At 41.4% G+C, this 25,710-nt stretch overlaps 1 protein-coding gene across 1 annotated transcript; it reads left to right on the top strand.

Annotated features, from left to right (window-relative positions):
• The first annotated feature begins 303 nt into the window (after window positions 1–303).
• LOC117515368 (sodium-dependent noradrenaline transporter-like) lies at window positions 304–25,580 on the top strand. The gene is made up of 4 exons (XM_034175933.1): window positions 304–435; window positions 23,134–23,378; window positions 23,579–23,713; window positions 25,432–25,580. The coding sequence occupies exons 1-4, from the start codon at window positions 392–394 to the stop codon at window positions 25,578–25,580; spliced, it is 573 nt and encodes a 190-aa protein (XP_034031824.1). The 5' UTR covers window positions 304–391.
• Window positions 25,581–25,710: the final 130 nt, after the last annotated feature.

Below are 25,710 nucleotides of genomic sequence, written 5' to 3'. Positions count from 1 at the left end.
ATGACAAAGACAAAACAAATGTTGGTAAATGCTGCTCAACTTTTTCTGCAGGACTGTATTTTTAGTCCTGAAGTACCACACGTTATTCCAAGCATCCTGTATGCATAGTTAATCACTTTTTCATAACAGCTCCTTCCACACTTGACATCTTCAGTTTACTTGACACTATGAAACAGCTGCTGTCACTTGCAGCCAAATTCTGATATCAAGGGATGAAGATCATTGACATTTAAACTTTCTACTGATGATCAGCTTGTCTTTTACCTGAAGAAGGTACAGGAGGCTCACAGTCACCACATCTTCACTGAATTGGTTGTAATCTGTTCCATTCTGCTCACTTGACCTGGGACAGTTTTTATTGCTCTTTGAAAAGACTCAATTACTGCAAACTATGGAAACCAGTGAGGGCCACAGAGTCCCAACCAATTCACAGAGGTAAGTGCCTTTTTTAATATTTAGGCAGAAACGGGTGAAATGAACCTGTTATATGGATATAAGTCATTATGTCCATCCAGTGACAGGGGGTAATGTCCACAACTTGATCTTATAAGGTGACAGCATGATTCCAGTTTTTGTACTGACATTTTATTGCTTTCTACATTCGCAATCTGAGACATTTCAAGTTTTTGAAATTTAAATCTTTGCAACTGAGTTATTCATAGTCAGTTGTAAATCACATTGCCAGTTTTGCCACCAAACTCACTTTCAGCACTTCAAAGCTTTATGACTGTAATCTGTAATAGTGTAATTAATGATGACTAAACAGTGACAGCAGCATAGTGGTTTCTCCTGTTGTAACACTCTAGCTTGCTCTGTGGGATAAATAAGTGAACCATGACTTCAGAGTTGATAACATGATAGGATGCATTAGCTTCCTATTTTCTCCATGTAATGTGGAGTTGCATCAGGAAGGGCATCCGGAGTAAAACTTGTGTCAAATCAACATACAGATCCACCTTGGATCTGCTGTGGTGACCCCAAGAGAAAACAAGAGAGCAGGAGAAAGAACTTACTTTTTCTTATTACCCGAGGCCATCAAATATGGTCATCGAGTAGTGTAAAAAATTTGAGTCCGTCTGTCTGTCCGTCTGTGTGCAGCATAAATCCAGTCCTATTACTGCCATAGTCTTCAACAGTGGTGATACAGCTAACCAAAAAGTTAGCTTCGATAGCCATTAATCCACAAACTGAAAAGTTATCTTTTATAACGCTAAACCGATAAACTTCTAAAAAATTTATCAGAAGTTATAGATAACCAATAACTTTTCGTATTGATTCGGACGTGGCCACATCAGATTACACTATCGGCTTCTGATAATCCAGTTTCACTTTAAACACAGCAGGGGCTGCTGGGTAAATTCAAAGATCAAGTTATTCCCAGGCAGGATCACAAACACAAAAAGAACGAACGAAAAATAAATGAATAAAAAATAAAGCTCCAAACACTGTCATCATCTTTCAAAAGCAGTAAAACACAGTATTAGAAGTCATGGTTTATCTCGGTATTATATACACCAACATTTACAAACTAAAAGCTGCTGCTTTTTTACACGCTTTGAGCCCTGTGGGTTAAACCACTGAAATACAACCATTAATGCATTGATTGGCAGAGTAAAAGACACTTAGTAAATATAAATTCTTACGTGTTAGTTTCAGTGGGATTCATTAAATTCTGAATAAAATTAATAATCCACATAAAGCATCCTGATTATCCAAAACAGCGTCTAAACCATGAAGAAAAGTCCCTCTGTAACACAGCTGCGCCATAAGATCTCCTCTCTCCCACCGAGTCTTGGCGATTAAATTATCCCATCAGCCACAAAGAAATAAAATAAAATAATGTTAAAATTAGTCCATTTTGTTTCTGTGTCGAGCGTACGGTAACACTGTAACGTCCAAAGTGAACCTGAACTACACTACCCACAATGCTCCCTGTGTGACCGGTCAATCATGTTTTGCGCTTAATGATGACGTCATCAGCACAAACACATGACAGGGACTAAAATGTTTGATTTTAGGGTTTACAAACACTTTTGACCGTTAAACTTTGCTCACTTTACCACCAAAAATAATGTTAGTGGACTGAAAGTTATTGAACTAAATTCATTGGAAGATAAGATTCTTGGGAAAGTTCAAAGAAGGTTAAACTTGACTTATTTTAAGACATATTTTAAGATGTTAAAAATACACATTCTGTTTCAGTCAGTTCAGTTTTTTGTTTTGAGTGGCGGAGGTGACAGCTTATCAGAGTAGAGCGGCACCGTGATGTCAGTGGCAGGTCTCTCTAAAAACGCTTCATGTATGTGTTTATATAACATTTTTCTCATATATTCTGTAAAAGCTCTAGTGAGAAATAAACACTTCAGGAACTGAAACTGCTGTTTTTGGAACCTGATAACACCTCTGAAGTTAAGTTAATTACAAGACATTTAGCGGATGTCTGACATCATACCTTGCTGCAACCTTGGTTTCATATGTGTGTGAATATAACCTCATTGCCATAAATTTTGTAAAAGCTAGCGATAAATAAATTCTAAAACTGAAAGCATGAATATTGTTTATGATTGATTTATTGATTGATAGAGGGGCTTTATTAAACAAATACAAAATGTACGCAAGACAATAAGATCTTGATAGGAAACAACTGCAAATTATAAAGAAGGCAATGCAAATATGGCCAATGGTATTTTAGCATTGCATTATATTTTTAATATATTAAAGATCTGCTCTTGATTGTCCAAAGATAAGGAGTGGATTCAGGGGTGTAGCCAGGGTTTTTTTTTCAGGGGGGGGGGGGGGTGATGTGCTTCACAAAAAAAGTGAATCTTGTACCAGCTTTAAAAAAATTGCTTTAATTTGTTACATCTAAATTCTGTCATTTCTCTCACAGTAAATTCATAATTTAAGGTTTCAACATATTCTAAATATACTTTGAGAATATTAGTACATTTATGTGCGACAAATTCGAGGGTTTTATTTTTTTAAGATGACTGAAAGTTTTAGTTTTTTCACTGTTCTGTCCATGCCTTATGCTGGAATTTTTGCATTAAAATTAAGATGTCAGGATCAAAGATAAAAGTTCACGATCAGTGACTGCATTTACTTTGACCAGAGTAATCTGATCTCACAGTCCAGCTTATATCTGTCTTGGTTCGTGTTTCTGTTATGTCTCCCTTGGTTTTGAGTTGTCTTATGTTTGACCTTGTTATGCTACTGCGACTGTTCAGTGTGTTAGTGGTTTGACTTTCACTTGTTGCTCCTGGTTTGGCCATGCCACATGTCAGGGATAAGTCTGACAGCCGAGAGTGGCATTCTGACAGCTGTCATGCAAGGGCTACACACCTTGTGCTCATAGTTTATATTCTCCAGGTATGTCTTGTTTTCCCCAGTATTCGTTTTATGTTCGTGACTTTCCACTGTGTTGTTTTTTTGGCTGTTTGGTTGCCATGTATCTTGGTTATTTACTTTTGTGTTTTGATTTCTTTTATTAGTCTATGTCAAGGTCATGTTGTTTGTTTAGCCTCCAGGGTACCGTCTTGTGTTCAGTCTTGCTTTTTTCACCTGTGTTGGGCTGTTTTGTTTACAGCAACTGTAGGTCATTAGATGGCCTTTTTAAATCACTTGTTTGTTTTGTCCTTTGCCGGTCGATTGAATGCCTAATCTGTCTTCTCTGACACACGTCCTGTTCCGTCATCTCTTGTGCTTCTCCTGTTAGCTAGGTAAAAATTTCAAACATTATTTCTCTTTACATGTTAGTCTGTCCATCAGACAGTGGTGAAGTTGATACCTAAGACCAAATATATGGTACAAAACACAATATTCTCCTCTGGTTGGATACAGTGAGACTGCACCACATTTTCCTTTTAATCACCTGCTGCTGGCAAATTTCACAAGAAGTGTTGTGTTAATATGTTAATATGAACATTCACTAACAGCAGCTGCTAGAAGAACCATGACACCCACTTCTTCTTCTTCTTCTTTGTCTTTCGGCTGTTCCCGTTAGGGGTCGCCACAGCAGATCAATCGTTTCCATCTCACCCTGTCCTCTGTATCTTCCTCTGTCACACCAACCACCTGCATGTCCTCTCTCAGCACATCCATGAACCTCCTCTTTGGTCTCCCTTTGAATAGTTGACCCCAAATATTTAAACTCATCTACTTTCACCACTTCTACTCCTTGTAACTGCACTATTCCACTGGGCTCCCTCTCATTCACACACATGTACTCAGTCTTGCTTCTACTGACTTTCATTCCCCTTCTCTCCAAAGCATATCTCCAATTCTCCAGACTAGACTCAACTTGCTCTCTACTCTCACTACAGATCACAATGTCATCTGCAAACATAATAGTCCATGGGGACTCCTGTCTGATCTCATCTGTCAACCTGTCCATCACCACTGCAAACAAGAAAGGACTCAGAGCTGATCCTTGGTGTAATCCCACCTCCACCTTGAATGAGTCTGTCATTCTGACTGCGCATCTCACCGCTGTCACACTATTCTTGTACATGTCCTGCACTACCCTAACATACTTCTCTGCCACTCCAGACTTCCTCATACAATACCACAACTCTTCTCTTGGCACACTATCATAAGCTTTTTCTAAGTCCACAAACACACAATGTAACTCTTTCTGTCCTTCTCTGTACTTTTCCAACAGTATTCTCAGAGCAAACATTGCATCTGTAGTGCTCTTTCTTTCTGCTCACAGATCTTCACCTGTTTTCTAAGCCTAGCTTCTACTACTCTTTCCCATAACTTCATGCTGTGGCTGATCAGCTTTATGCCTCTGTAGTTACTGCAGCTCTGCACATCACCCTTGTTCTTGAAAATAGGAACCAGCACACTTCGTCTCCACTCCTCAGGCATCCTCTCACTTTCCAAGATTTTATTAAACAATCTGGTTAGAAACTCTACTGCCATCTCTCCTAGACATTTCCATGCCTCCATTGGAATGTCATCTGGACCAACTGCCTTTCCACTCTTCATCCTCTTCATAGCAGCCCTCACTTCTTCCTTGCTAATCTCTTTTACTTCCTGATTTACTCTCATCACATCATCCAGCCTTTTCTCTCGCTCATTTTCTTTATGCATCAACTCTTCAAAATATTCCCTCCACCTTCTCAGCACACACTCCTCACTTGTCAGCACATTACCATGTGCATCTTTTACCACCCTAACCTGCTGCACATTTTTTCCAGCTCTGTCCCTTTGTCTGGCCAATCGGTACAAGTCCTTTTCTCCTTCCTTACTATTCAACTTCTTGTACAGCTCGCAATATGCCTTTTCCTTTGGTTTTGCCACTTCTCTTCTCGCCTTGTACTCCTGACTACTTTCTTCATCTCTCCGACTATCCCAAACCTTTTTCGCCAACCTCTTTCTCCTTATGCTTTCCTGGACCTCTTCATTCCACCAAGTCTCCTTGTCTTCCTTCCACTGTCCAGATGTCATACCCAATACTGCCCTAGCTGTCTCCCTCACCACATCTGCAGTACTTTTCCAGTTGTCCAAAATTGCTTCCCCTCCAACTAGTGCTTCTCTCACCTGCTCGCTAAATTTCACACAACAGTCTTCCTCCTTCAGCTTCCACCATCTGATCCTTTGTTGAGCTCTCACTCTCTTCTTCTTCTTTACCTCTAAAGTCATCCTACAAACAACCATCCTATGCTGTCTAGTGACACTCTCTCCTGCTACCACCTTACAGTCTGTGATTTCTTTTAGCTTGCATCTCCTATAATGAATGTAGTCCACCTGTGTGCACCTTCCTCCACTCTTATATGTTACCCTGTGCTCCTCCCTTTTCTTAAAGTAGGTATTCACCACAGCCATTTCCATCCTTTTTGCAAAATCAACTACCATCTGTCCTTCCCCATTCCTATCCTTGATACCATATCTACCCATTACTTCCTCATCACCTCTGTTCCCTTCACCAACATGCCCATTGAAGTCTGCTCCTATCACCACTCTTTCATGCTTGGGCACACTCTCCACCACCTCATCTAACACACTCCAGAAATCTTCTTTCTCCTTCATCTCACAACCTACCTGTGGGGCATATGCACTGATGATATTCATCATCACCCCTTCAATTTCCAACTTCACACTCATCACCCTGTCAGACACTCACTTAACCTCCAACACACTTTTAACATACTCTTCCTTTAAAATGACCCCAACACCATTTCTCTTCCTGTCCTCACCATGGTACAACAACTTGTACCCACCGCCGATGCTCCTGCTCTTACTTCCCTTCCACTTGGTCTCTTGCACACACAATATGTCTACCTTTCTCCTCTCCATCATATCAGCCAGCTCTCTCCCTTTACCAGTCATACTACCAACATTCAAAGTCCCCACTCTCATTTCCACCCTTCTAGTTTTCTTCTTCTCCCGCTGTTCGTGGCAACGTTTTCCTCCTCTTCTTCGTCGTCTTCGCCCAGCAGTAGCCCAATTTCCACTGGCACCCTGTTGGGCAATAGCACCGGTAGCGGACGTTGTTAACCCGGGCCGCGACCGATCCCCACTATGTCTCCAAATACAGGACGAAATATACTGTAGAATAGGAAAGCACACCTGTAATTACACAAAAGGCAGAACAAGATGATGAGGAATCTGTTTAACACAAATTATACATGGCAAACTGAAAACACTTACAGACATTCGTGTTTCAAACAATGTTTTGCATTCCACAATTTCATTCTTGTCCTGCACTTGTTTCATAGAGCTTTGGATAAATAACCAAAGTTGATCAAGGCATCAACTTATTGCCATAAAAATTCCAGGCAAGATCAGCATCAGACGTTACAATGAAAATAAAACTAACCTACGGTACACACCACAAACCAGGGAGGATAATGTGAATATGGTGTCAAGGGTTTATTTTGTAAATGATTCATTTTTAGCAAGTCATGCTTCTTTCTCAGGTAGAAGAGGAAAGGGGTTACGCCACAGGAATGTTGGACTATTTAAGATGTGGGAAGTCGAGTATGAGTTGGAGATCTGGCATTAACCACATCAGAAATGCATGCTTTCCAAGGGCTCATGTATGAGGTCTTTGAGAAAACTATCTGACCTTTTTATTTTTTTCAAAAACTATATGTATTTGAATCATGTGCGCTTGCATCAGACAAGCTTGAACCTTCGTGCACATGCGTGAGTTTTTTCACGCCTGTCGGTTGCGTCATTCGCCTGTGGGCAGGCTTTGAGTGAGCACTGGTCCACCCCCGTCATCAGATTTTTATTGTTTAGGAATGGCGGAGTGACTGCCGCTTTGTTCCATGAAACTTTTTTCAGAAACTCTGCCAGACAGCCAGATGAAAACCATTTGGAACATTCAGATGGCTTTCGGTGAAGATTCTATTGGTATCACATGGATTAAGGACCATTAAAACTGGATTAAAAATGGCCCACGGCGTCGGAGGGCGCACCAGGCTGGAACGAGCAGATCACTTCCAAATTTAATGCTCTGTTGATGCAGGGCGTCGTGTGACTGGCAGAGAAGTTTCAGAAGAGGTCGGGATCAGCACTTTATCGTCACATTCCACTGTTAAAGGAGATTTTGTAATGAAAGACGTGCGGACGGATTCACGCGTCGCGACGCAGCCGCTTATGGCGCTGGACAAACAACACTTCCGTGTTGGAAACCATTCGTAAGATTCAGACGGCTTTCGGTGGCTTTTCAGTTAAGTGAGTATCCGAGAAATTGTTTAACAGCTGGGCATGTTCCAACTTGTCCTGTGAGACTTCCAACACGTAGGTGTTGTTTGTCCCCCGCCATGAGCGGCTGCGTCCCGACACGCGAATCCGTCCGCACGTCTTTCATTACAAAATCTCCTTTAACAGTGGAATGTGCCGATAAAGTGCTGATCCCGACCTCTTCTGAAACTTCTCTGCTAGTCACACGATGTCCTGCATCAACAGAGCCTTAAATTTGGAAGTGATCTGCTCGTTCCAGCCTGTCGATGGCCGCTCGGGGCGCGGTGCACCCTCCGCCACTGTGGGCCATTTTTAATCCAGTTTTAATGGTCCTTAATCCGTGTGATACCGATAGAATCTTCACCGAAAGCCACCTGAATCTTCCAAATGGTTTCCATCTGGCTGTCTGGCAGAGTTTCTGAAAACATTTTCATGGAGCAAAGCGGCAGTCACTCCACCATTCCTAAACAATAAAAATCCAACGAGGGGGGTGGACCAGTGCTCACTCAAAGCCTGCCCACAGGCGAATGACGCAACCGACAGGCGTGAAAAAACTCACGCATGCGCACGAAGGTTCAAGCTTGTCTGATGCAAGCGCACATGATTCAAATCCATATAGTTTCTGAAAAAATTAAAAAGGTCGGATACTTTTCTAACAGACCTCGTATTTCAGAACACCACCTTCATCATTCTTGTAGTAGGTTATTGAGGTTAAAGTGGCAGCTGTGAGACCAAATGATCCTTGGTTTGATTCCCCCATCAGGCTAGAAAATCACAAAGGTCCCTTGTGCAAGTTATACCCAGGTTGCGACAGAAAAGCAGTTCATTTACTAATTATCGTATGTTTGACCTGTAGGTTGTTTTCAGAATTTGGCTTTTGATAAGAAAACTGAATTCACACTAAATAAAAGATGCTTTCGCTGGCATGCCTTCAATTAACCAGTTATGATCACTGAGAAAAACATTGTATTCTACAATATGAGTGGACAATGATGAAAGGAAATATGTATAGAGAGTACATCAGTAATAATCTGCTCTGCTGTGGTGTCCTTGAGTCAGAGAGTGAATTCCAGCCAACCCATGCTTATTTTAACAATATCATATTGTCCTCTGTTTTTGTTGGCTGTGACAATGTGTTTTCACTTTCAAGGGGTGGGGAGGGATCTGTTGTCTACCTGGGCAGTTACCATCCTGGGTCCAGAGGGGATCTGTGCTGGGGTGGATGTGGCACTGGTGTATGGGCCTAGACCTGACCTGGCCCTGAAATTTTAACACTTATTTTTTGCGTTTTCTTAGGCCCCCTTCACACTTAGTGCGAAGTTTGGACGAAGAAGTGCACAGTGTGCATGATGCAGGAATTGTGTGCAAACCATTTAATGTCGTCCCAGCCTCCAGTGCCTCGTACACCTGTTGCTACAACTATTTGCGCACACAAGTGCCTGAAAGACAAAGTGTGCACTTTGCAAACCCTCTCGCAGCAGGTGCTGGCCAAATTCCAGGTGACATGCATGAACATCTAACACCACTCGCATGGCACTTAGAAAATTTGTGGCCAGTCGCACCCTTGGCACCATAACAGATTGCACACAATCACTTTCGTAGTTGCAGAGAAATTTGTCTAAGTCCCACACGAGTGTGGCTTTGTTGTGTGTGCTGAGAACTGACAGGAGGTGTGTTCTCCCACTGAAGCAGCTGTGGAAATCTGTGGATCTGGACATCCCAGCTGGACACCACGTACTGTGTTTGGATGGATATGGACAAACAACTGCCCACTGTGAAGTGCATGTGTCTGTTTGCTGCTATCAAGTGGACATAAATAAGAACATATGCATCTCATGATAAACTGCATTTTATTTAACACATCCAAAATTTTGGTTTGGCACACAGGGTGTGAAAAGATCACCCCCCCTCCCCCACAGATGTACAATTAGCATGGAATGGCCACTTTTTTCCCCAAATAATCCAAACTGTTTCAAACAAACAAACAAACAAACAAACAAAAAAATGTAAAATATATAGCCTAGGTTTGAAGAATATATAGCCTTTTTCTGAAAGGAAACATTATTAACTCTCCAGTCATTGTTTTTAAATACACACTTTTATTTTAAAGACTGGGAATCTTCTGAAGACAGCTACTTCAGTGCATTGCAATAACTAATTCTGCAAGCAGCAGAGTTCATCAGTGAGCCCTTCCCCATATTTTATCACACCTTTGGTCAGTGGCTCAGGGTTAGGGGTGGAGAGGAGGAGGGCTACACCCCAACTCAATCCACCACTGCAAACTGCATTAAATTACATTGTATAGCTCAGATGTTTTATTGAGTTGGGGCTACGTATATTTATTGGCTGGAAATCCTGCACAAAATGTAATGAGTTCATTCAGTCCAATGTCACCCAAGAAACACAGGAAGGAACATCATTCACTTAAAAACAAACAAACAAGAAAACCTACTTAAATTGCTTCAGCAGGAAACACTGAAATTCATTAAGATTGTCCAAATTATGTTACCAACCTGTGAAAATTTTGATTAACTTAATTCATTTGAGTGTTGCCAATGGAAACACTTAATTTGGTTTGTCCAGCAATTCTCTCTCTCTCTCTCTCTCTCTCTCTCTCTCTCTGTCTTTTTTGTTGCTGTTACAGATAGATATTTTTTGAAGTCCTTTGGGTTAGAACATCAAACTTGCCTGACCTCTACTATATTTAGGCTTTTGGTGGAAAACACTTAAAACACACATTTTTGGATCATGACAATCAAAATCACTGTGTAACAATGTTATAAAATCAACATGTTTCAGAATCAGTCAACAGGAAATATTAAATCAGGCTTTTATCTTTATCGGAAGCATTACAGGTCAAGATCCGATACCTCTGTTCAAACACATAAACCACAGACAACCGCATACATTTAAAACATTTATGTAACTCAGTCAGGGGTTTAACAGAACAGGACATATCACAGTAATGTAATTTTATGATTATAACGTTCAACAGACAATTATTGTATAACGGTTGTGTAATATGAACTAGTTGCAGGAATTTAACCCCTTAACGCCCGAATTTATATAGCTGTATATAAAAAAATGTTTTGTGTGTGTTTTTGCCTTTAAGTAGAGGGTAAATAATGTTGAGATTATTAATTTCATTTTTGCACAAAAATTAGATAGTAATATTGGGTATTCTGGTAATGACTTTATGTTATAATGTTATAATAATAATGATGGTATGTTGCAAATTTGCGACAACGGGCATACAGGTCAGTTTGGTAAGTTGCACATTTGAGTCAGAGATTGTAGCATATATGCGACGATGGGCGTTAAGGGGTTAAGAATGGGTTACTTCATAGTCTGTAGGGGATTTATTTTGGCATTTGTTAACATGAGATATTACTGATGAAAGGAAATCAAATTAAATAAAGCCACTCCAGCCAGATTCTGACAGAACTGGCCGCTTACATTTGCCAACGTGCAGGGTGTCTCTGAGGTCAGGTTCTGTCAACCACTTGCTATGAAAGTCGATGATCCGTCTGTCTCAACAGCTCACTTGCTGCACCCTGACAGAGTAACTCTCATAGTCACCCCACGATTATCATTAGTAGATGGTCACCAGGAGTTGTTTCTGAAGTCAGAGCTTTGTTGATCTTCTGACGGCGGTTCGAATCGTTGCATGGCTTAGGCTGACCTGGATGGGTATATGTGAAGTGAGGTTGCTGTCTCAGATTGTCAGAATAAAGGTTTGAGTGTCTTTGTTCTCTATTCGCCAAAAAACAAAACTATGTCTTCCGTCATCATCTGGGATAATGGGTCAAAATTAACTTGAGACAAAAATGTTAACTTGACAACGAAAAGTGTTCACGAAGTAGATTTGGAGCTTAACAAAAACAGAGTTGTAATTTGAAAAATCATCAAAAGAAGTAATGTTCGCCAGCAAACTTTAGCTTTACAAAAGGTTGAGTTTAAATAACCACTTGGAAGAAAGGAAAAGTAATTACTTCTTGCGTGCAAAGACAAAGAAATAAAAAAAAACACAAACACAGTCACGCGGTTGCTTCTTACACGATCGCATGATGTTTGTTAATTTGTTTTGTATATCTTATATTTACTTTCAGCCTCATTAGTTCTGAGTTTTATAAACTGCTTGTACAAAAGATTTTTCTTTTTGCATACATTCTGGAGTCCCTTTGTAACCCATAGTTTATCAGTTTTTTGCGTTTCCAATTTTTGGCACTAACAGACAATGTTTATCATACAAATTAGGCAACAGATGGCTGATGAGCTGATAACAGAAGCCAAACTACCCACAAAGAATACCATTAGAACATCATTAATTTGATTAGGTTGATGGTTTTACAGACAACTCCATCCTGCGTTGGGATCAGAAAAACATTTTGGTTGGCACACTGACATTCTACAGGCCATTGGGAGTAGACCTGAGACCAGTTTTAAAGTAGACCTGCATTGAAATAAATGTGGTCAGATCTCAGAAAGAAATAGCTGATATGTATTTATAAGACCCTTATGAATGCAGTAAAGTAAATCTGCAAGCCCAAATTTGTAATTCAGCGGAGAAATCTTCGTTTAAAAATGACAAATTTGCAGCTAAAATTTGGCTCTCGGCGAAAACTGTTTGTACATCCCGGACATTGCAGTGACGTCCGGCAGAAGACGGAGCGCTCCCGCCTTCAGTCCGATCCCGCATTGAAACTGATTTTATCTTTTAGTAATGTTACTGTTATACACATCCTGGTTTCAGCATCCAAAAGTAAGCTGCAATGAATGTGAGATACAGCTCTGCATGCTCAGATCAGTGGCGACATCGACAGCGGGCGACGTTCTTCCCTGACACCTCGCTCTCTGCCTCTGCTGCGCTTACTGAGTCTGCGTGCTCGGTAAACACTGAAGCGGGCCACTCACATCGCCCCCGTGTCTGCTGTGCAGCCGGCACCACGTCCCTGTCTACTGAATGGAGGTGCAGCCAACTTGGCAAAAGTCCAGAGACTACGCTCGCTGTTTTGATGCGAGCGGCCGGTGACACCTGTTGCTGCAAGGACAGACTTCTTGCGGCAAAATCTGCAGCGCCGCACGTCTTGGTAATTGGAGCCGAAGAGCTCTGTGGCCGCTGAGAGAGGTTTATATCTTTTTAATGACTTGGATTCTTTGCGGGTCCCGCCTCCGTACCCCGCGACGGTAACACTGAAGGCGAAAGACAGTAGATTTTCAATGCGACACCTCAATCAAACGGGCGTATGAAAAAGTCCCCCAAAATTATTTTCAAGCACAAATAAAAGAAATGTGTACTCACTAAACGTGCCGCAAGACAATATGAAGTTTTAAAAAGTAGATCCTTCCATATAAGACAAGAAAAAGGTGCAGATGCAAACTGACGTAAATCCACAAATTACAGTTGGCACGCACAATGCATGCTGGGATAGGGTCTTTTCCCTGATGTCTCGGCAGCGTCCCGGATGTGATGACAGTTTTGCGGAGGGCTAAAATTTAGCTGTAAATTTGTCATTTTTAAATGAAGATTTCTCCGTTGAATGACAGATCCTGGCTTGCAGATTTACTTTACTACATTCAGAAGGATCTTACGTGTAAATATAAGTCATTTTTTGGTCCAAAGATCTGACTGCATTTATTTCAATGCAGGTCTACTTTAAAGAAGGGAGTCATGTCCTTGGGTTTCACACACTTCTTAAAGTCTTCAAGTTGATCACAGGATTCTCGCAACACCTCACTTAGCTTATCTGCAGTCACTCGAGCTGCATCGTGTTTGCTAATCTTCTTATCACTCACCATCTTTTGAAGCATAACTGAACCGAATTTTGTTACGCTTGTCTTAAAAGAAGAGGCAGCTGGTTGTCTTTCAGCAGGTTTATTCAGCTGACAGCAGGCACCGGCAGTGGCCTCTGCATTCTTCACACTTCCATTCAAATTCACATTACATCTTTTTATACTCTTTCTCACAAGCGTTCCACACCTTTTCTCAGGACCACCGAGCACACCCTTGTGATACCAAAGTGCTAATGCTTTTACTACAAACTTGACAGCATGTACAATAAAAGTAAATTAACAGTAAGATTTTACCAAAATGTTTTATGGGGGGGTGGGGGTCCAACTGATTTACCTTTTCATATATATATATATATATATATATATATATATATATATATATATATATATATATATATATATATATATATATATAAAATTCACTATATATATTTATTTACATTTTACACAACATCCCAAATTCATTCAATTCCAATGAATTTGGGACGTTGTGTAAAATGTAAATAAAAACAGAATACAATGATTTACAAATCCTCTTCAACCTATATTCAATTGAATACACCTCAAAGAAAAGACATTTAATGTTCAAACTGATAAACTTTATTGTTTTTGTGCAAATATTTGCTCATTTTGAAATGGACGCCTGCAACACGTTTCAAAAAAGCTGGGACAGTGGTATGTTTACCACTGTGTTACATCACCTTTCCTTCTAACAACACTCAATAAGTGTTTGGGAACTGAGGACACTAATTGCTGAAGTTTTGTAGGTGGAATTCTTTCCCATTCTTGCTTGATGTATGACTTCAGTTGTCCAATAGTCCTGGGTCTCCGTTGTCATATTTTGGGCTTCATAATGCGCCACACATTTTCAATGGACAACAGGTCTGGACTGCAGGCAGGCCAGTCTAGTACCTGCATTCTTTTACTATGAAGACATGCTGTTGTAACACGTGCAGAATGTGGCTTGATATTGTCTTGCTAAAATAAGCAGGGACGTCCCTGAAAAAGATGTTGCTTGAATGGCAGCATGTGTTGCTCCAAAACCTGGATGTACCTTTCAGCACTGATGGTGCTATCACAGATGTGTAAGTTGCCCATGCCATGGGCACAAACACACCCCCATACCATCACAGATGCTGGCTTTTGAACTTAGCGCTGGTAACAATCTGGATGGGCTTTTTCCTCTTTTGTTTGGAGGACACGACGTCCATGATTTCCAAAAACAATTTGAAATGTGGACTCATCAGACCACAGCACACTTTTCCACTTTGCGTCTGTCCATTTCAAATGAGCTTGGGCCCAGAGAAGGCGGCGGCGTTTCTGGATGTTGTTGATGTATGGCTATCGCTTTGCATGGTAGAGTTTTAACTTGCACTTGTAGATGTAGTGACGAACTGTGTTAACTGACAATGGTTTTCCTTTACACAATACTTTACACAATGTCAGTTTTTAATGCATTGCCGCCTGAGGGATCGAAGGTCAAGGGCATTCAATGCTGGTTTTCGGCCTTACCGCATACATGTTGAAAGTTCTCCAGATTCTCTGAATTTTCTGATTATATTATGGACTGTAGATGAAAGAACCCCTAAATTCCTTGCAATTGAACATTGAGAAACATTGTTCTTAAACTGCTGGACTATTTTTTCATGCAGTTGTTCACAAAGTGGTGATCCTCGCCCCATCTTTGCTTGTGTATGACTGAGACTTTTGGGGATGCTCCTTTTATACCCAATCATGAGTGTCCTCAGTTCCCAAACACGTATTGAGTGAGGTGATATAACACAATGGTAAACGTACCAGTGTCCCAACTTTTTTGAAATGTGCTGCAGGCATCCCTTTCAAAATGAGCAAATATTTGCACAAAAACAATAAAGTTTATCACTTTGAACATTAAATGTATTGTGTTTTTATTTACATTTTACACAACGTCCCAACTTCATTGGAACTGGAGTGTGTGTGTGTGTATATATATGTGTATGTATATATATATATATATATATATATATATATATATATATATATTGCTAAGTCAAGCTTTGTATTTCTCTGTTAGTGAATGGCAAATGGACTACATTTATATAGCGCTTTTCCATCAGCATCAGATGCTCAAAGTGCTTTACAGTTATGCCTCATATTCACCCATTCACACAAACACACTCACACACTGATGTCAGGGTGCTGCCATGCAAGGCGCTCACTACACACCACAACTGGGGATTAAGGACCTTGCTCAAGGGCCCTTGGTGATTTTCTGGTCTGGCTGGGGTTTGAACCGAAGATCCCCTGGTCTTAAGTCCAATGCCTAACCACTAGACCATCACCTCCCTCAAGTAGTGCAATTGAATACTGAAGAATCTGAAGTACAACTTGGATACTTTTACAGCTTTGCACATAATATGCCTACCATTGGGGACAGATGTACGAGGTCTATTAGAAAATAAACCGACAGTTTTATTTTTTAAAAAAACTATATGGATTTGAATCACGTGTGATTACATCAGCCAAGCTTGAACCCTTGTGCGCATGTGTGAGTTTTTTCATGCCTGTCGGTGACATCATTCGCCTGTGAGCATGCCTTGTGGAAGGAGTGGTCTAGTCCCCTCATCGGATTTTCATTGTCTGAGAAGTTACTGAGAGACTGGCGCTGTGCTTGATCAAATTTTTTCAAAAACTGTGAGGCACATTCGAGTGGACACCATTCGAGAAATTCAGCTGGTTTTTGGTGAAAATTTTAACGGCTGATGAGAGATTTTGGATTGTTTCTATCGCTGTAAGGACTTCCCACGGAGCGTGACGTCACGAAGCGAGACGTCACGGAGCGAGACGTCGCGCAGCGCTCCGAGGCGACGTCGTCATCTTTCAAGCTGAAAACCTCCAAATTTAAGCCTCTGTTGACCCAGCACTTCGTGAGAGAACAGAGAACTTTCAGAAGAGGTCGGAATCAGCAGTTTATCCGGACATTCCACTGTTAAAGGAGATTTTTTTAATGAAAGACGTGCGGACGTCACAGCCGACGCACCGATCCTTAAGGCTTCCATCGGAGGTGTTTTTCCTGTGGCGGGCACGCCACGTCAAATCCGTCCACACGTCTTTCATTAAAAAAATCTCCTTTAACAGTGGAATGTCTGGATAAACTGCTGATTCCGACCTCTTCTGAAAGTTCTCTGTTCTCTCACGACGTCCTGGGTCAACAGAGGCTTAAATTTGGAGGTTTTCAGCTTGAAACAGGATGACAACGTCGCCTCGGAGCGCTGCGCAACGTCCCGCTCCGTGGGAAGTCTGTACAGCGATAGAAACAATCCAAAATCTCTCATCAGCTGTTAAAATTTTCACCGAAAACCAGCTGAATTTCTCGAATAGTTTCCACTCGGATGTGCCTCACAGTTTTTGAAAAAATTTTGATCAAGCACAGAGCCAGTCTCTCAGCAACTTCTCAGACAAAGGAATTCCGACGAGGGGGCTGGACCACTCCTTCCACAAGGCGTGCTCACAGGCGAATGACGCAACCGACAGGCATGAAAAAACTCTCACATGCCCACGAGGGTTCAAGCTTGGCTGATGTAATCACACGTGATTCAAATCCATATGGTTTTTTAAAAAAATAATAAGTTCGGATACTTTTCTCACAGACCTTGTATATTATTTACTGGCTGGTCACAATGTGTAAGTTTACAAATGAACACTCGGACTGCCGTATTTCACAACATGTTCTCAGATCTTCCCATGAAAGTCTTCCATTTGTTGCTCTAAAATGCAAAAGAGAATGCATTTCAGAACACTTCAGCCTCAGGGTTTCCTTTTCCTCTGATTTCTCTTACCAGATCACATCCCTGTGTATGGTTTTGCATTTTTCTTCACCAAGGTGAATTAAAATGTGTTTTCTGTGTGTGTGTGTGTGTGAGAGAGAGAAGCTGCACAAACTTTTTCTTCTTTTTTATGAATGCAGCCGTTGAGTGTACTGCAGATAACAGACACACCCATGTAAGTCTGTCCTTGACTGCCACAACACAGGTAAGTCCAGGATGAGTCTTAGCTGCCAAGATAATTGGGTTGTGCTTGAGGCAGGGACGTAGCCAGAATTTTGAATAGGGCAGGCCTGAAGAAAAGTGGGCGGGCCAACTTTTGCCAGAGGAAAAATCAATATAATATCCAATAATGCCTAGCAGAAACAACCTTAAGGTAATTATTCAATGACCTATTTAAGTGAAACAGCGCACCCTGCTGTCCTCAAGTGCACACTGACAAAGTTGACTGACTACTACAGTACATCATTATATTTCTATAGCTGTGCTTGTAATATTATTTAATACAAAATTAAGCATTGTTGTTTTGCAAACACATTTCCTCCATTAAAAAAAGACAACTGGTGTTCAGTATTCTCCCTGGTACAGCTAATGTCAAAATAACTGCAAAGGCAGAGGTAAAGATATAACACATTTATTGTCAAATATAAAATTTGAATTTGATGAAAATGAGAACATCTCAAAATGTAGGCCTAATGACAACATACCCTACATATATAAAATTTATATAAAACAGGTGTCCTATATTCCCTATGGTAGAGAATTGCAAGGGCAGGAGTAATGATACAAAACATGAACTGTCAAACATAATAAATGTGAATTCCATTAAAACTGAGAACATAAATATAAAACATAAATAAAAACACATATAGAAAAGTATTAAAACCTGTGCTGCTGTCTTGTTCTCTTGTTTGAAACAGCTCTTTTTATTCTGCTCTCTTCCTATTCTGTTCTGTTTTTTTTTCTTCTCAATAGTTCTGATCTTTAGTTGTGCTCTGCTGTTATATTCTACGTTGTTCTGTTCTATTCTGCTCTGTTTATGTCCTGCTGTTCTCTTCTACTGTATTCTAATGCTATTCTGCTCTGCTATATTGGCCTAATATTCTTCTCTATTCTATTCTGTTCTGTTCTATTCTGCACTGCTCATGTCCTGCTCTTCCATTCAACTCTACTCTTCTGCTCTATTCATGTTCTGCTGTTCTATTCTACTTGGTTCTCTTCTGCTCTGTTCTCCTAAAGAGTTAAGGGACAAATGCCTGGGTTTTCTGTTGAAAATTGTAATGATCTCATCATAATCCAAAGAGTCACTAATTTCCCTTTCAAATGACAAGAGGGACAAGTGGTTGAGACGGTCAGTGTTCATCTTTGATCTAAGGTAATTTTTGATGTGGCCCACAGTTGAGAAAAGTCTTTGTACACTGCACGAGGTTATAGGAAGGGTTAGGATGACTTGAAGGACTCTGTCTGCTGGACAGTTGTCCAGTACCTCCATCAGTGAAGGAAAGTTTTCTTTTAAGCCTTTCCTTTTCAGTTCCTCGAATACAACTCTGCATCCGTGACTGAAATGTTGTAGTGATTACATACAGAGCGCAGAGATTCCTTCTCACCAAAGGTTTGTGACTGTGGTAGGAAAGTTGCTGCAGCTTTCATGATGCCGTACTGGTCCTCCTGGAACCGGGTATCAAGCTTGGTCAGCTGCCTGTCGGAAAAAGAAAAAGAATAGTCTATCACAGTCCTGGGCTGGTGTGGTTACACGTGGTCTGCGGTTGTGAGGCTGGTTGGATGTACTGCCAAATTCTCTGAAACGCCTTTGGAGACGGCTTATGGTAGAGAAATGAACATTCAATACATGAGCAACAGCTCTGGTTGACATTCCTGCTGTCAGCATGCCAATTGCACGCTCCCTCAAATCTTGCGACATCTGTGGCATTGTGCTGTGTGATAAAACTGCACCTTTCAGAGTGGCCTTTTATTGTGGGCAGTCTAAGGCACACCTGTGCACTAATCATGGTGTGTAATCAGCATCTTGATATGGCACACCTGTGAGGTGGGATGGATTATCTCGGCAAAAGAGAAGTGCTCACTATCACAGATTTAGACTGGTTTGTGAACAATATTTGAGGGAAATGGTGATATTGTGTATGTGGAAAAAGTTTTAGATCTTTGAGTTCATCTCATACAAAATGGGAGCAAAACCAAAAGTGTTGCATTTATATTTTTGTTGAGTGTAGATATATATTTCATTATGAATTGCATTGGCCTAATGAAAGAAGTGGTATGCTGCTATTGGTTATTACATTAGGTATTACGTTAGGCTAACTTAGTACTAGAATGTTCTATAAATTTATTAATCTGGCCTAGATAAACAACATGGACAAGACTGCCCTCAATTGCATATACTCAAAACAACTATAGGCCCAGTCTATGGCACTCTACACTCTACTTCAGTTGACACAATAGGTTATATAAATCAATGACATTGTTCTGCAGGACCTGAAGAATAGAACACAAACAAAGTAATGCATAGCCTTCAATAAATGCAAGAGGTCAATATACACAGCCTATGTTACCTGTCAAGTACGAGGTCTGTTAGAAAAGTATCCGACCTTTTTATTTTTTGCAAAAACTGTGGATTTGAATCATGTGCTTGCTTGGCTTGCATCAGCCAAGCTTGAACCTTCGTGCGCACGTGTGAGTTTTTTCATGTCTGTCGGTTGCGTCATTCGCCTGTGAGCACGCCTTGTGGGAGGAGTGGTCCAGCCTGAATCTTCTGAATGGTGGAAGACTTGAGCATGTCACAACATGTCCCGTGAGACTTCCAACACAGACTTGCTTTTGTTCTCCACCATTGCAGCTTTGTCCCAACGCGCGAATGCCTCTGCACGTCTTTTCATTACAAAATCTGACGAAAAATGGCTGATGTCCACCTTTTCTGCCATTTCTCTGGTAGTTACACGACGTCCCGGATCAACAAATCATTCACTTTGGAAATGATCTGGTCATTTCAGCCTGTCGATGGGCGCTCGAAGCGCGGCGCGCCCTCAGCCACTGTGGGCCGTCTTTAATCCGGTTGTAATGCTCCTTAATCTGTGTGATGCCCATTGAATCTTCCTGAAAGCCATCTGAATTTTCTCGATGGTTTCCACCTGGCTGTCTCACACGGTTTCTGAAAAAATTTTAATGCAGCAAACCGGCACTCGCTCGGCCATTTTCCTGACAATGAAAATCTGCCGAGGAGGCTGGACCACTCCTCCCACAAGGCGTGCTCACAGGCAAATGACGCAACCGACAGGCGTGAAAAAACTCACGCATGCGCACGAAGGTTCAAGCTTGGCTGATGCAAGTGCACATGATTCAAATCCATATAGTTTTTGCAAAAAATAAAAAGGTTGGAAACTTTTCTAACAGACCTCATATGTCATTCCAGGTGTGTCTCAGGTCATTATCATTCCTCACAGCTGTTGCTTTTCCCAGAGTCGTCGAGACCACAGAATCAGTGAGCCTGGAAGGGAGGCTCCTCTTTCTGGTCCCCACTGTGATATCCCAGCTTGTGATTTCATATTTCTGCATAAGGTCTTCGGTTAGCTTCATCACTTGTTGGAAAACACATTCTGGCTTGTCTCTAAACTCTCCAAAACTGTCTTGATTAAGTCCCTCGATTAAGTCAATGCATCCAGTGACTGACAGGGTTGGACTTTGTAATCCCTGTGTGGCAAAATAACTTGTTTCAAACAATTTACCAAATGTTACAAGCAGAAATAGGAACTTCTTTGTTTGTATCTGTTGGAGCAGGGACTGGGCATTGACTTTTATTTGACCACTGCTTTCTGCACACTCAGCCAGCACTTCAAGTATTACTTCAAATAATGTCAGTATTTTGTCCACTGATCCAGCTTTGGAGCTCCAGCGCGTATCCACAGAACGCTCAAGTTCAAGGCAGGGCCGTCCTGGGTGCCGTCTCTTTCTGCATTTCTTTAAAGCGTGTGTGTCTGCTAGACCCTGTCATGAACGCGTGCAAAAGGTTTACCGTTTCAAAGAATGTGCTAACGTGTCCAGACGCTTTTGTTACTGCACTGAGAACCAAATTTAATCGGTGTGAATTGCAGTGCACGTAGACAATGTCTCTTTTAAAATAACCTGCACACCTCCTTTATGGCCTGACATTACTGAAGCCCCGTCAAAGCTGAATCCAACGCACAGAGATGGGTCAGGACCCAGTGGTTCAATGATCTCTAATATCTTGGCTGAAATCCCCTGCGCACTCATGTCCTTGCTGGTGTCCACAAAGCCGACTGCGCTCTCTTTTATTTTTCCTCCATGGATGTATCTCACACACACAGCGACAAGTTCATGCTTGGAAACGTCTTTATACTCGTCTGCCATGATGGCAAAATATGTACCGGGCACTTCCTTGATTTCATCCTTTATTTTACGCAGCAGTAAGGAGGCAGCTGACTTGAGCAGCTCATTTTGTATGTCAGGGCTCATTAGGGTTGCATTTTTGGGCAGCTGCTCTAAACGTACTTTGATCTCCGGGTCATATTTGCAGACCCATTTAAAGATTTCTAGAAAGTTACCTCTGTTGAGATCTGCCTCCGTCAATATCCAGGACGACTTTGATATGCTCCCTATTCCTTTCAACAAACGCTTTGTCCCGCGCATCCAGGTCCATCTGATCAATGATGTTTCCCCTTCCAGATGTTTTGGTTTCCCTGTAGGCCTCAAACTTGGATAAGGAAATTGAGTGCTACTCACTTTTTTCATGTCTCTTTAAAGAATAGCGCAGGTGTTTCCAGTCAGTGTACCCGTCCTGTAAAAACGCACGTTCAGCTCTCGCGCTGGGGAAATGTCTACACATTTTACAAAAAAGTGCGTCCCTGCACACACTGTATTCCACCCAGGGAAATTCATCATACCACTTCAATGAGAAGCACCGTGCTTTCCCATGACTCACAGTGTAGGGAAAGTTCTTCGGTTTTGGCTGTGCAGGTGGTTCATCTAGTTGCGACAAATCACTGGGTGGGCCTTCAGGCTGGCGACCGGGGGGAGGAACAGGACGCTCCGATGTCGGCAGCCATGCTGGGGAGGCGCTGGCAGGGGGGTGGCGTGCTGCCAGTCTCTGGAGTGGGAGTCGACGTTGATGGAGTAGCACTAGTAGGAGCGACGGTGATGCTGCCAGAAGGTTGTGGCTCATTTTGTAGTCTAACCCTTTTAAAGCCAAATTTACTCAGTTTACTCTGAGCCATGATGGTGATGATGATTGTGTACGCTGTCTGACAACAAAATTAAGCAGCAGCACGCAGTGCGCACAATCCGCACATCTCAGTGTTCGCTGCAAAATCATTGCTAACGTTAGTCCCGTTGTAACAATTGCAATATAAAATTAATATGATTGTCCTATTTTTCATTCTACCGAAACATTTCGTAATTTTAAAATTTAGATATTATCATGACTTCAAAATAACTTAATTAGCCTGTAATTTACACGGTCCCGCTCGTTTTTATTTTATTTGTTTTTTTTTTCAATACATTTTTATAAGTTTTGGTTTGAATGTCAATGTTAAGCATATTTTTAATGAGTGAATAAAAAATATCAATAATAAAATAATAGTGAGAAAAATCATGTAAGCTTTCTCAGGGCAGGCCAGGCCCTGGGCCAATCAAAAAAGTGGCCCTAATATGCCTACATCCCTGGCGTGAGGAAGGTACTGTGTTTATTTTTGTAATAATTTTCTCTTCACATTTGCTTCTTTTTCTGTCATCACTGCATGCTGTATTTCTACTCCCCTGTAGTTTCTTTGTTCCCATCTTCATTTTGCTCTCTTATTTGGTCTCTTCCCAGTGGTGTATGCGTGTCTCCACCACAACCCATGACAGCTGAGGAACAGCCTCTACAGCAGGGGGACCTCCTGCTGAAAAAGTCACACCAACAGAAGCTCCTGAACTATACAGAAGCCACCAAAGAGGGTCTGCATTCCAGGGGCCAGTGGGCGAGTAAAGCTGAGTTCCTCCTGGCTGCGGCAGGGCAGATCATTGGCCTGGGCAACGTCTGGAGGTTCCCTTACCTCTGCTACAAGAATGGAGGAGGTACAGCAGGCAGGAGTCGCAACAAAGTTGTAGCTAAACAGATTGAACAGCCTTATTAAAACTGACAGATGAGGGAAACATTGCAGTTTATACTGACCTACACTTCTCTAGATCTTGGTTAGTTTAGTTGGACGTCATGTTCAGTTACAGAGACTGTTTGGATGACAGGAATGAAGGTAATCTTCTATGTGTTTGTCCAGGTGTATTCTTTGTGCCCTACTTGTTGTTCCTGGTGTTGTGTGGCATCCCTCTGTTCCTCTTGGAGACCTCGCTTGGACAGTACACCAGCCTGGGGGGGGTCAGCGCCTGGAGGAACATCTGCCCATTATTTGGAGGTATGTAAATTTTTTATTCATTCCCTCTGCCAACGAAGTTGGAGGAGGTTATGTTTTCACCTCTGTTTGTTTGATTGTTTGCTTGTGAACAGCCTGGAGCCCACAAGTTTCCATACATCTTTAAGAAATTTTTACTGAAGATTCCAATCCAACAGGCATGAGCTAATTCAGTTTTTAAGGTCATAGGTTAAAAGAGAGAAAAGAAGAACACAACTTGTCAAAACGTCCATAAAACCATAAATAATGCCATAAAACCATAAAACAGAGCCATAAAACCATTAAAAAAATGGGGCCATAAAACCATAATGTTTATGGTTTTATGGCTTCCCTCCCCCACTCCCAAGCCCCACCTCCAAACCCCACCCCCTCCCCTGCCCCTCCCACATGCATCTAATATTTTAATATCTTTTTATATTTTTTAATTCTTGAATTTAAGAACAATTAAAAAAATAACCGTATCTTTACTGTAAGTATGTGAGGATTTCTTTAATACAGTAAGGAGGGTTAATGTTGCTTCTTTGCTGCACAACAGAGTGTCCCTGAAGGCTGGATGTGTTACAATTTAGAGCCTGGAACCAATAAAGGAAGATCTCCGATATGCAGACAGCCGAGACTCAAAGGTGCATTTAAAAGTCAGAGATTTATTTACAGACAGTTTAGTTCAACTCAGGAACAGGTAAGTGTCACAACAAAAATACAGACTAAACCAACTCTGGGTGAGGGATTCCAAAAACAGCTGGTGTGGTAATGGTTCAACAAAATGTAATTTAACTCCAAAGACAGGGTAAGGAGAAAATCCAACAACAAAAGGTGTAAAGATAAATATTCAGAAACCCAAGGAAATAACTGCTCACAAAATCTAACCATTAAAAATCCCAGAAAAACTCACTACCAAGAATTCAGTGATTATATACCACTCAGCACAGACTATGACAGACAAATGCAATTGACTCCCAGAGACGAGCAAACAGAGAAGATTTAAATTAACTGACTAACGAGTAACACCTGGGAAAAAGTGAACAGCTGCTATTAATCAAAACGAACATGTAATAACGTGAACTGAACAGAAGATGGAGGCAGAAACAAAGCATGAAGACAGTAAACAGTGAGTAACTCAACACTGGAAATTAACAACCCGACACGCTGACTGGACTTCTAGAAAAACACCACAACCAGAGATGAACAAAGTAAAAATACATAATCCACCTGCACCACAAAAACTGAAAGAACCATGAATAACAAAATGACAACATAAAGCAGAGACACACTTACAGCAAGCAAGGACGGACATAGACACATGCAATAACGCAGAATGGTGGAGGACATGACAGACATAACCACTGGAAGGAGGGAGTGAAGGAATAAACATAGGATTAAAACACAAGATATAAAGACTCACAACCGGGGGAGACAAAGACTGGACCAAACCATATATCCACACATAATTGGCTGGAAACAGACAACAGAATCATGACAGACTATGGGAGCACACGCCCACATACACGCCCACATAGAAATGAGACACGAACAAGCCAACACACACACACACACACACACACACACACACACACACACACACACACACACACACACACACACACACACACACACACACACACACACACACAGGACACAGGCATATCAACTACAAAGGAGACAGCTAAGACATGACAGAGGACCAAATATCTAATGCACAACACATGCACGTATGCACACAGGAAGAGGGAGGACTGAGACAAAACCCACAGACACCACTGACAGTCCAGGGGGCGTGTCCGAACACACGCACACAGAGACCAGTACAAACGCAGAACACTTAAGGACAGATAATCGGCAAGAAAGCACGTACACGGATGACGGAAACTAATAAAAACCTCATACACAGATGACATCACAACAGGATGCCTTTCAGCTGCACAACAGAGTGTCCTGCTAATGGTTAATAAAATAGTGGTTGATAATTAAACGTGAATATTTATGAAGTAATTATAGTCATT

This window comes from Thalassophryne amazonica, chromosome 1 (genome assembly GCF_902500255.1).
Source record: "Thalassophryne amazonica chromosome 1, fThaAma1.1, whole genome shotgun sequence".
NCBI classification, from domain to species: domain Eukaryota; kingdom Metazoa; phylum Chordata; class Actinopteri; order Batrachoidiformes; family Batrachoididae; genus Thalassophryne; species Thalassophryne amazonica.
This window is presented reverse-complemented; position numbering and strand designations above follow the sequence as displayed.

Bases quoted from the DNA above. Each gene is read 5' to 3' on its own strand.
- LOC117515368 (XM_034175933.1), top strand. From the start codon at position 392: ATGGAAACCAGTGAGGGCCACAGAGTCCCAACCAATTCACAGAG. The intron at 23,379-23,578 runs GTACAGCAGGCA...GTGTTTGTCCAG, and splicing joins CTGCTACAAGAATGGAGGAG to GTGTATTCTTTGTGCCCTAC. The intron at 23,714-25,431 runs GTATGTAAATTT...GTATGCACACAG, and splicing joins CATCTGCCCATTATTTGGAG to GAAGAGGGAGGACTGAGACA.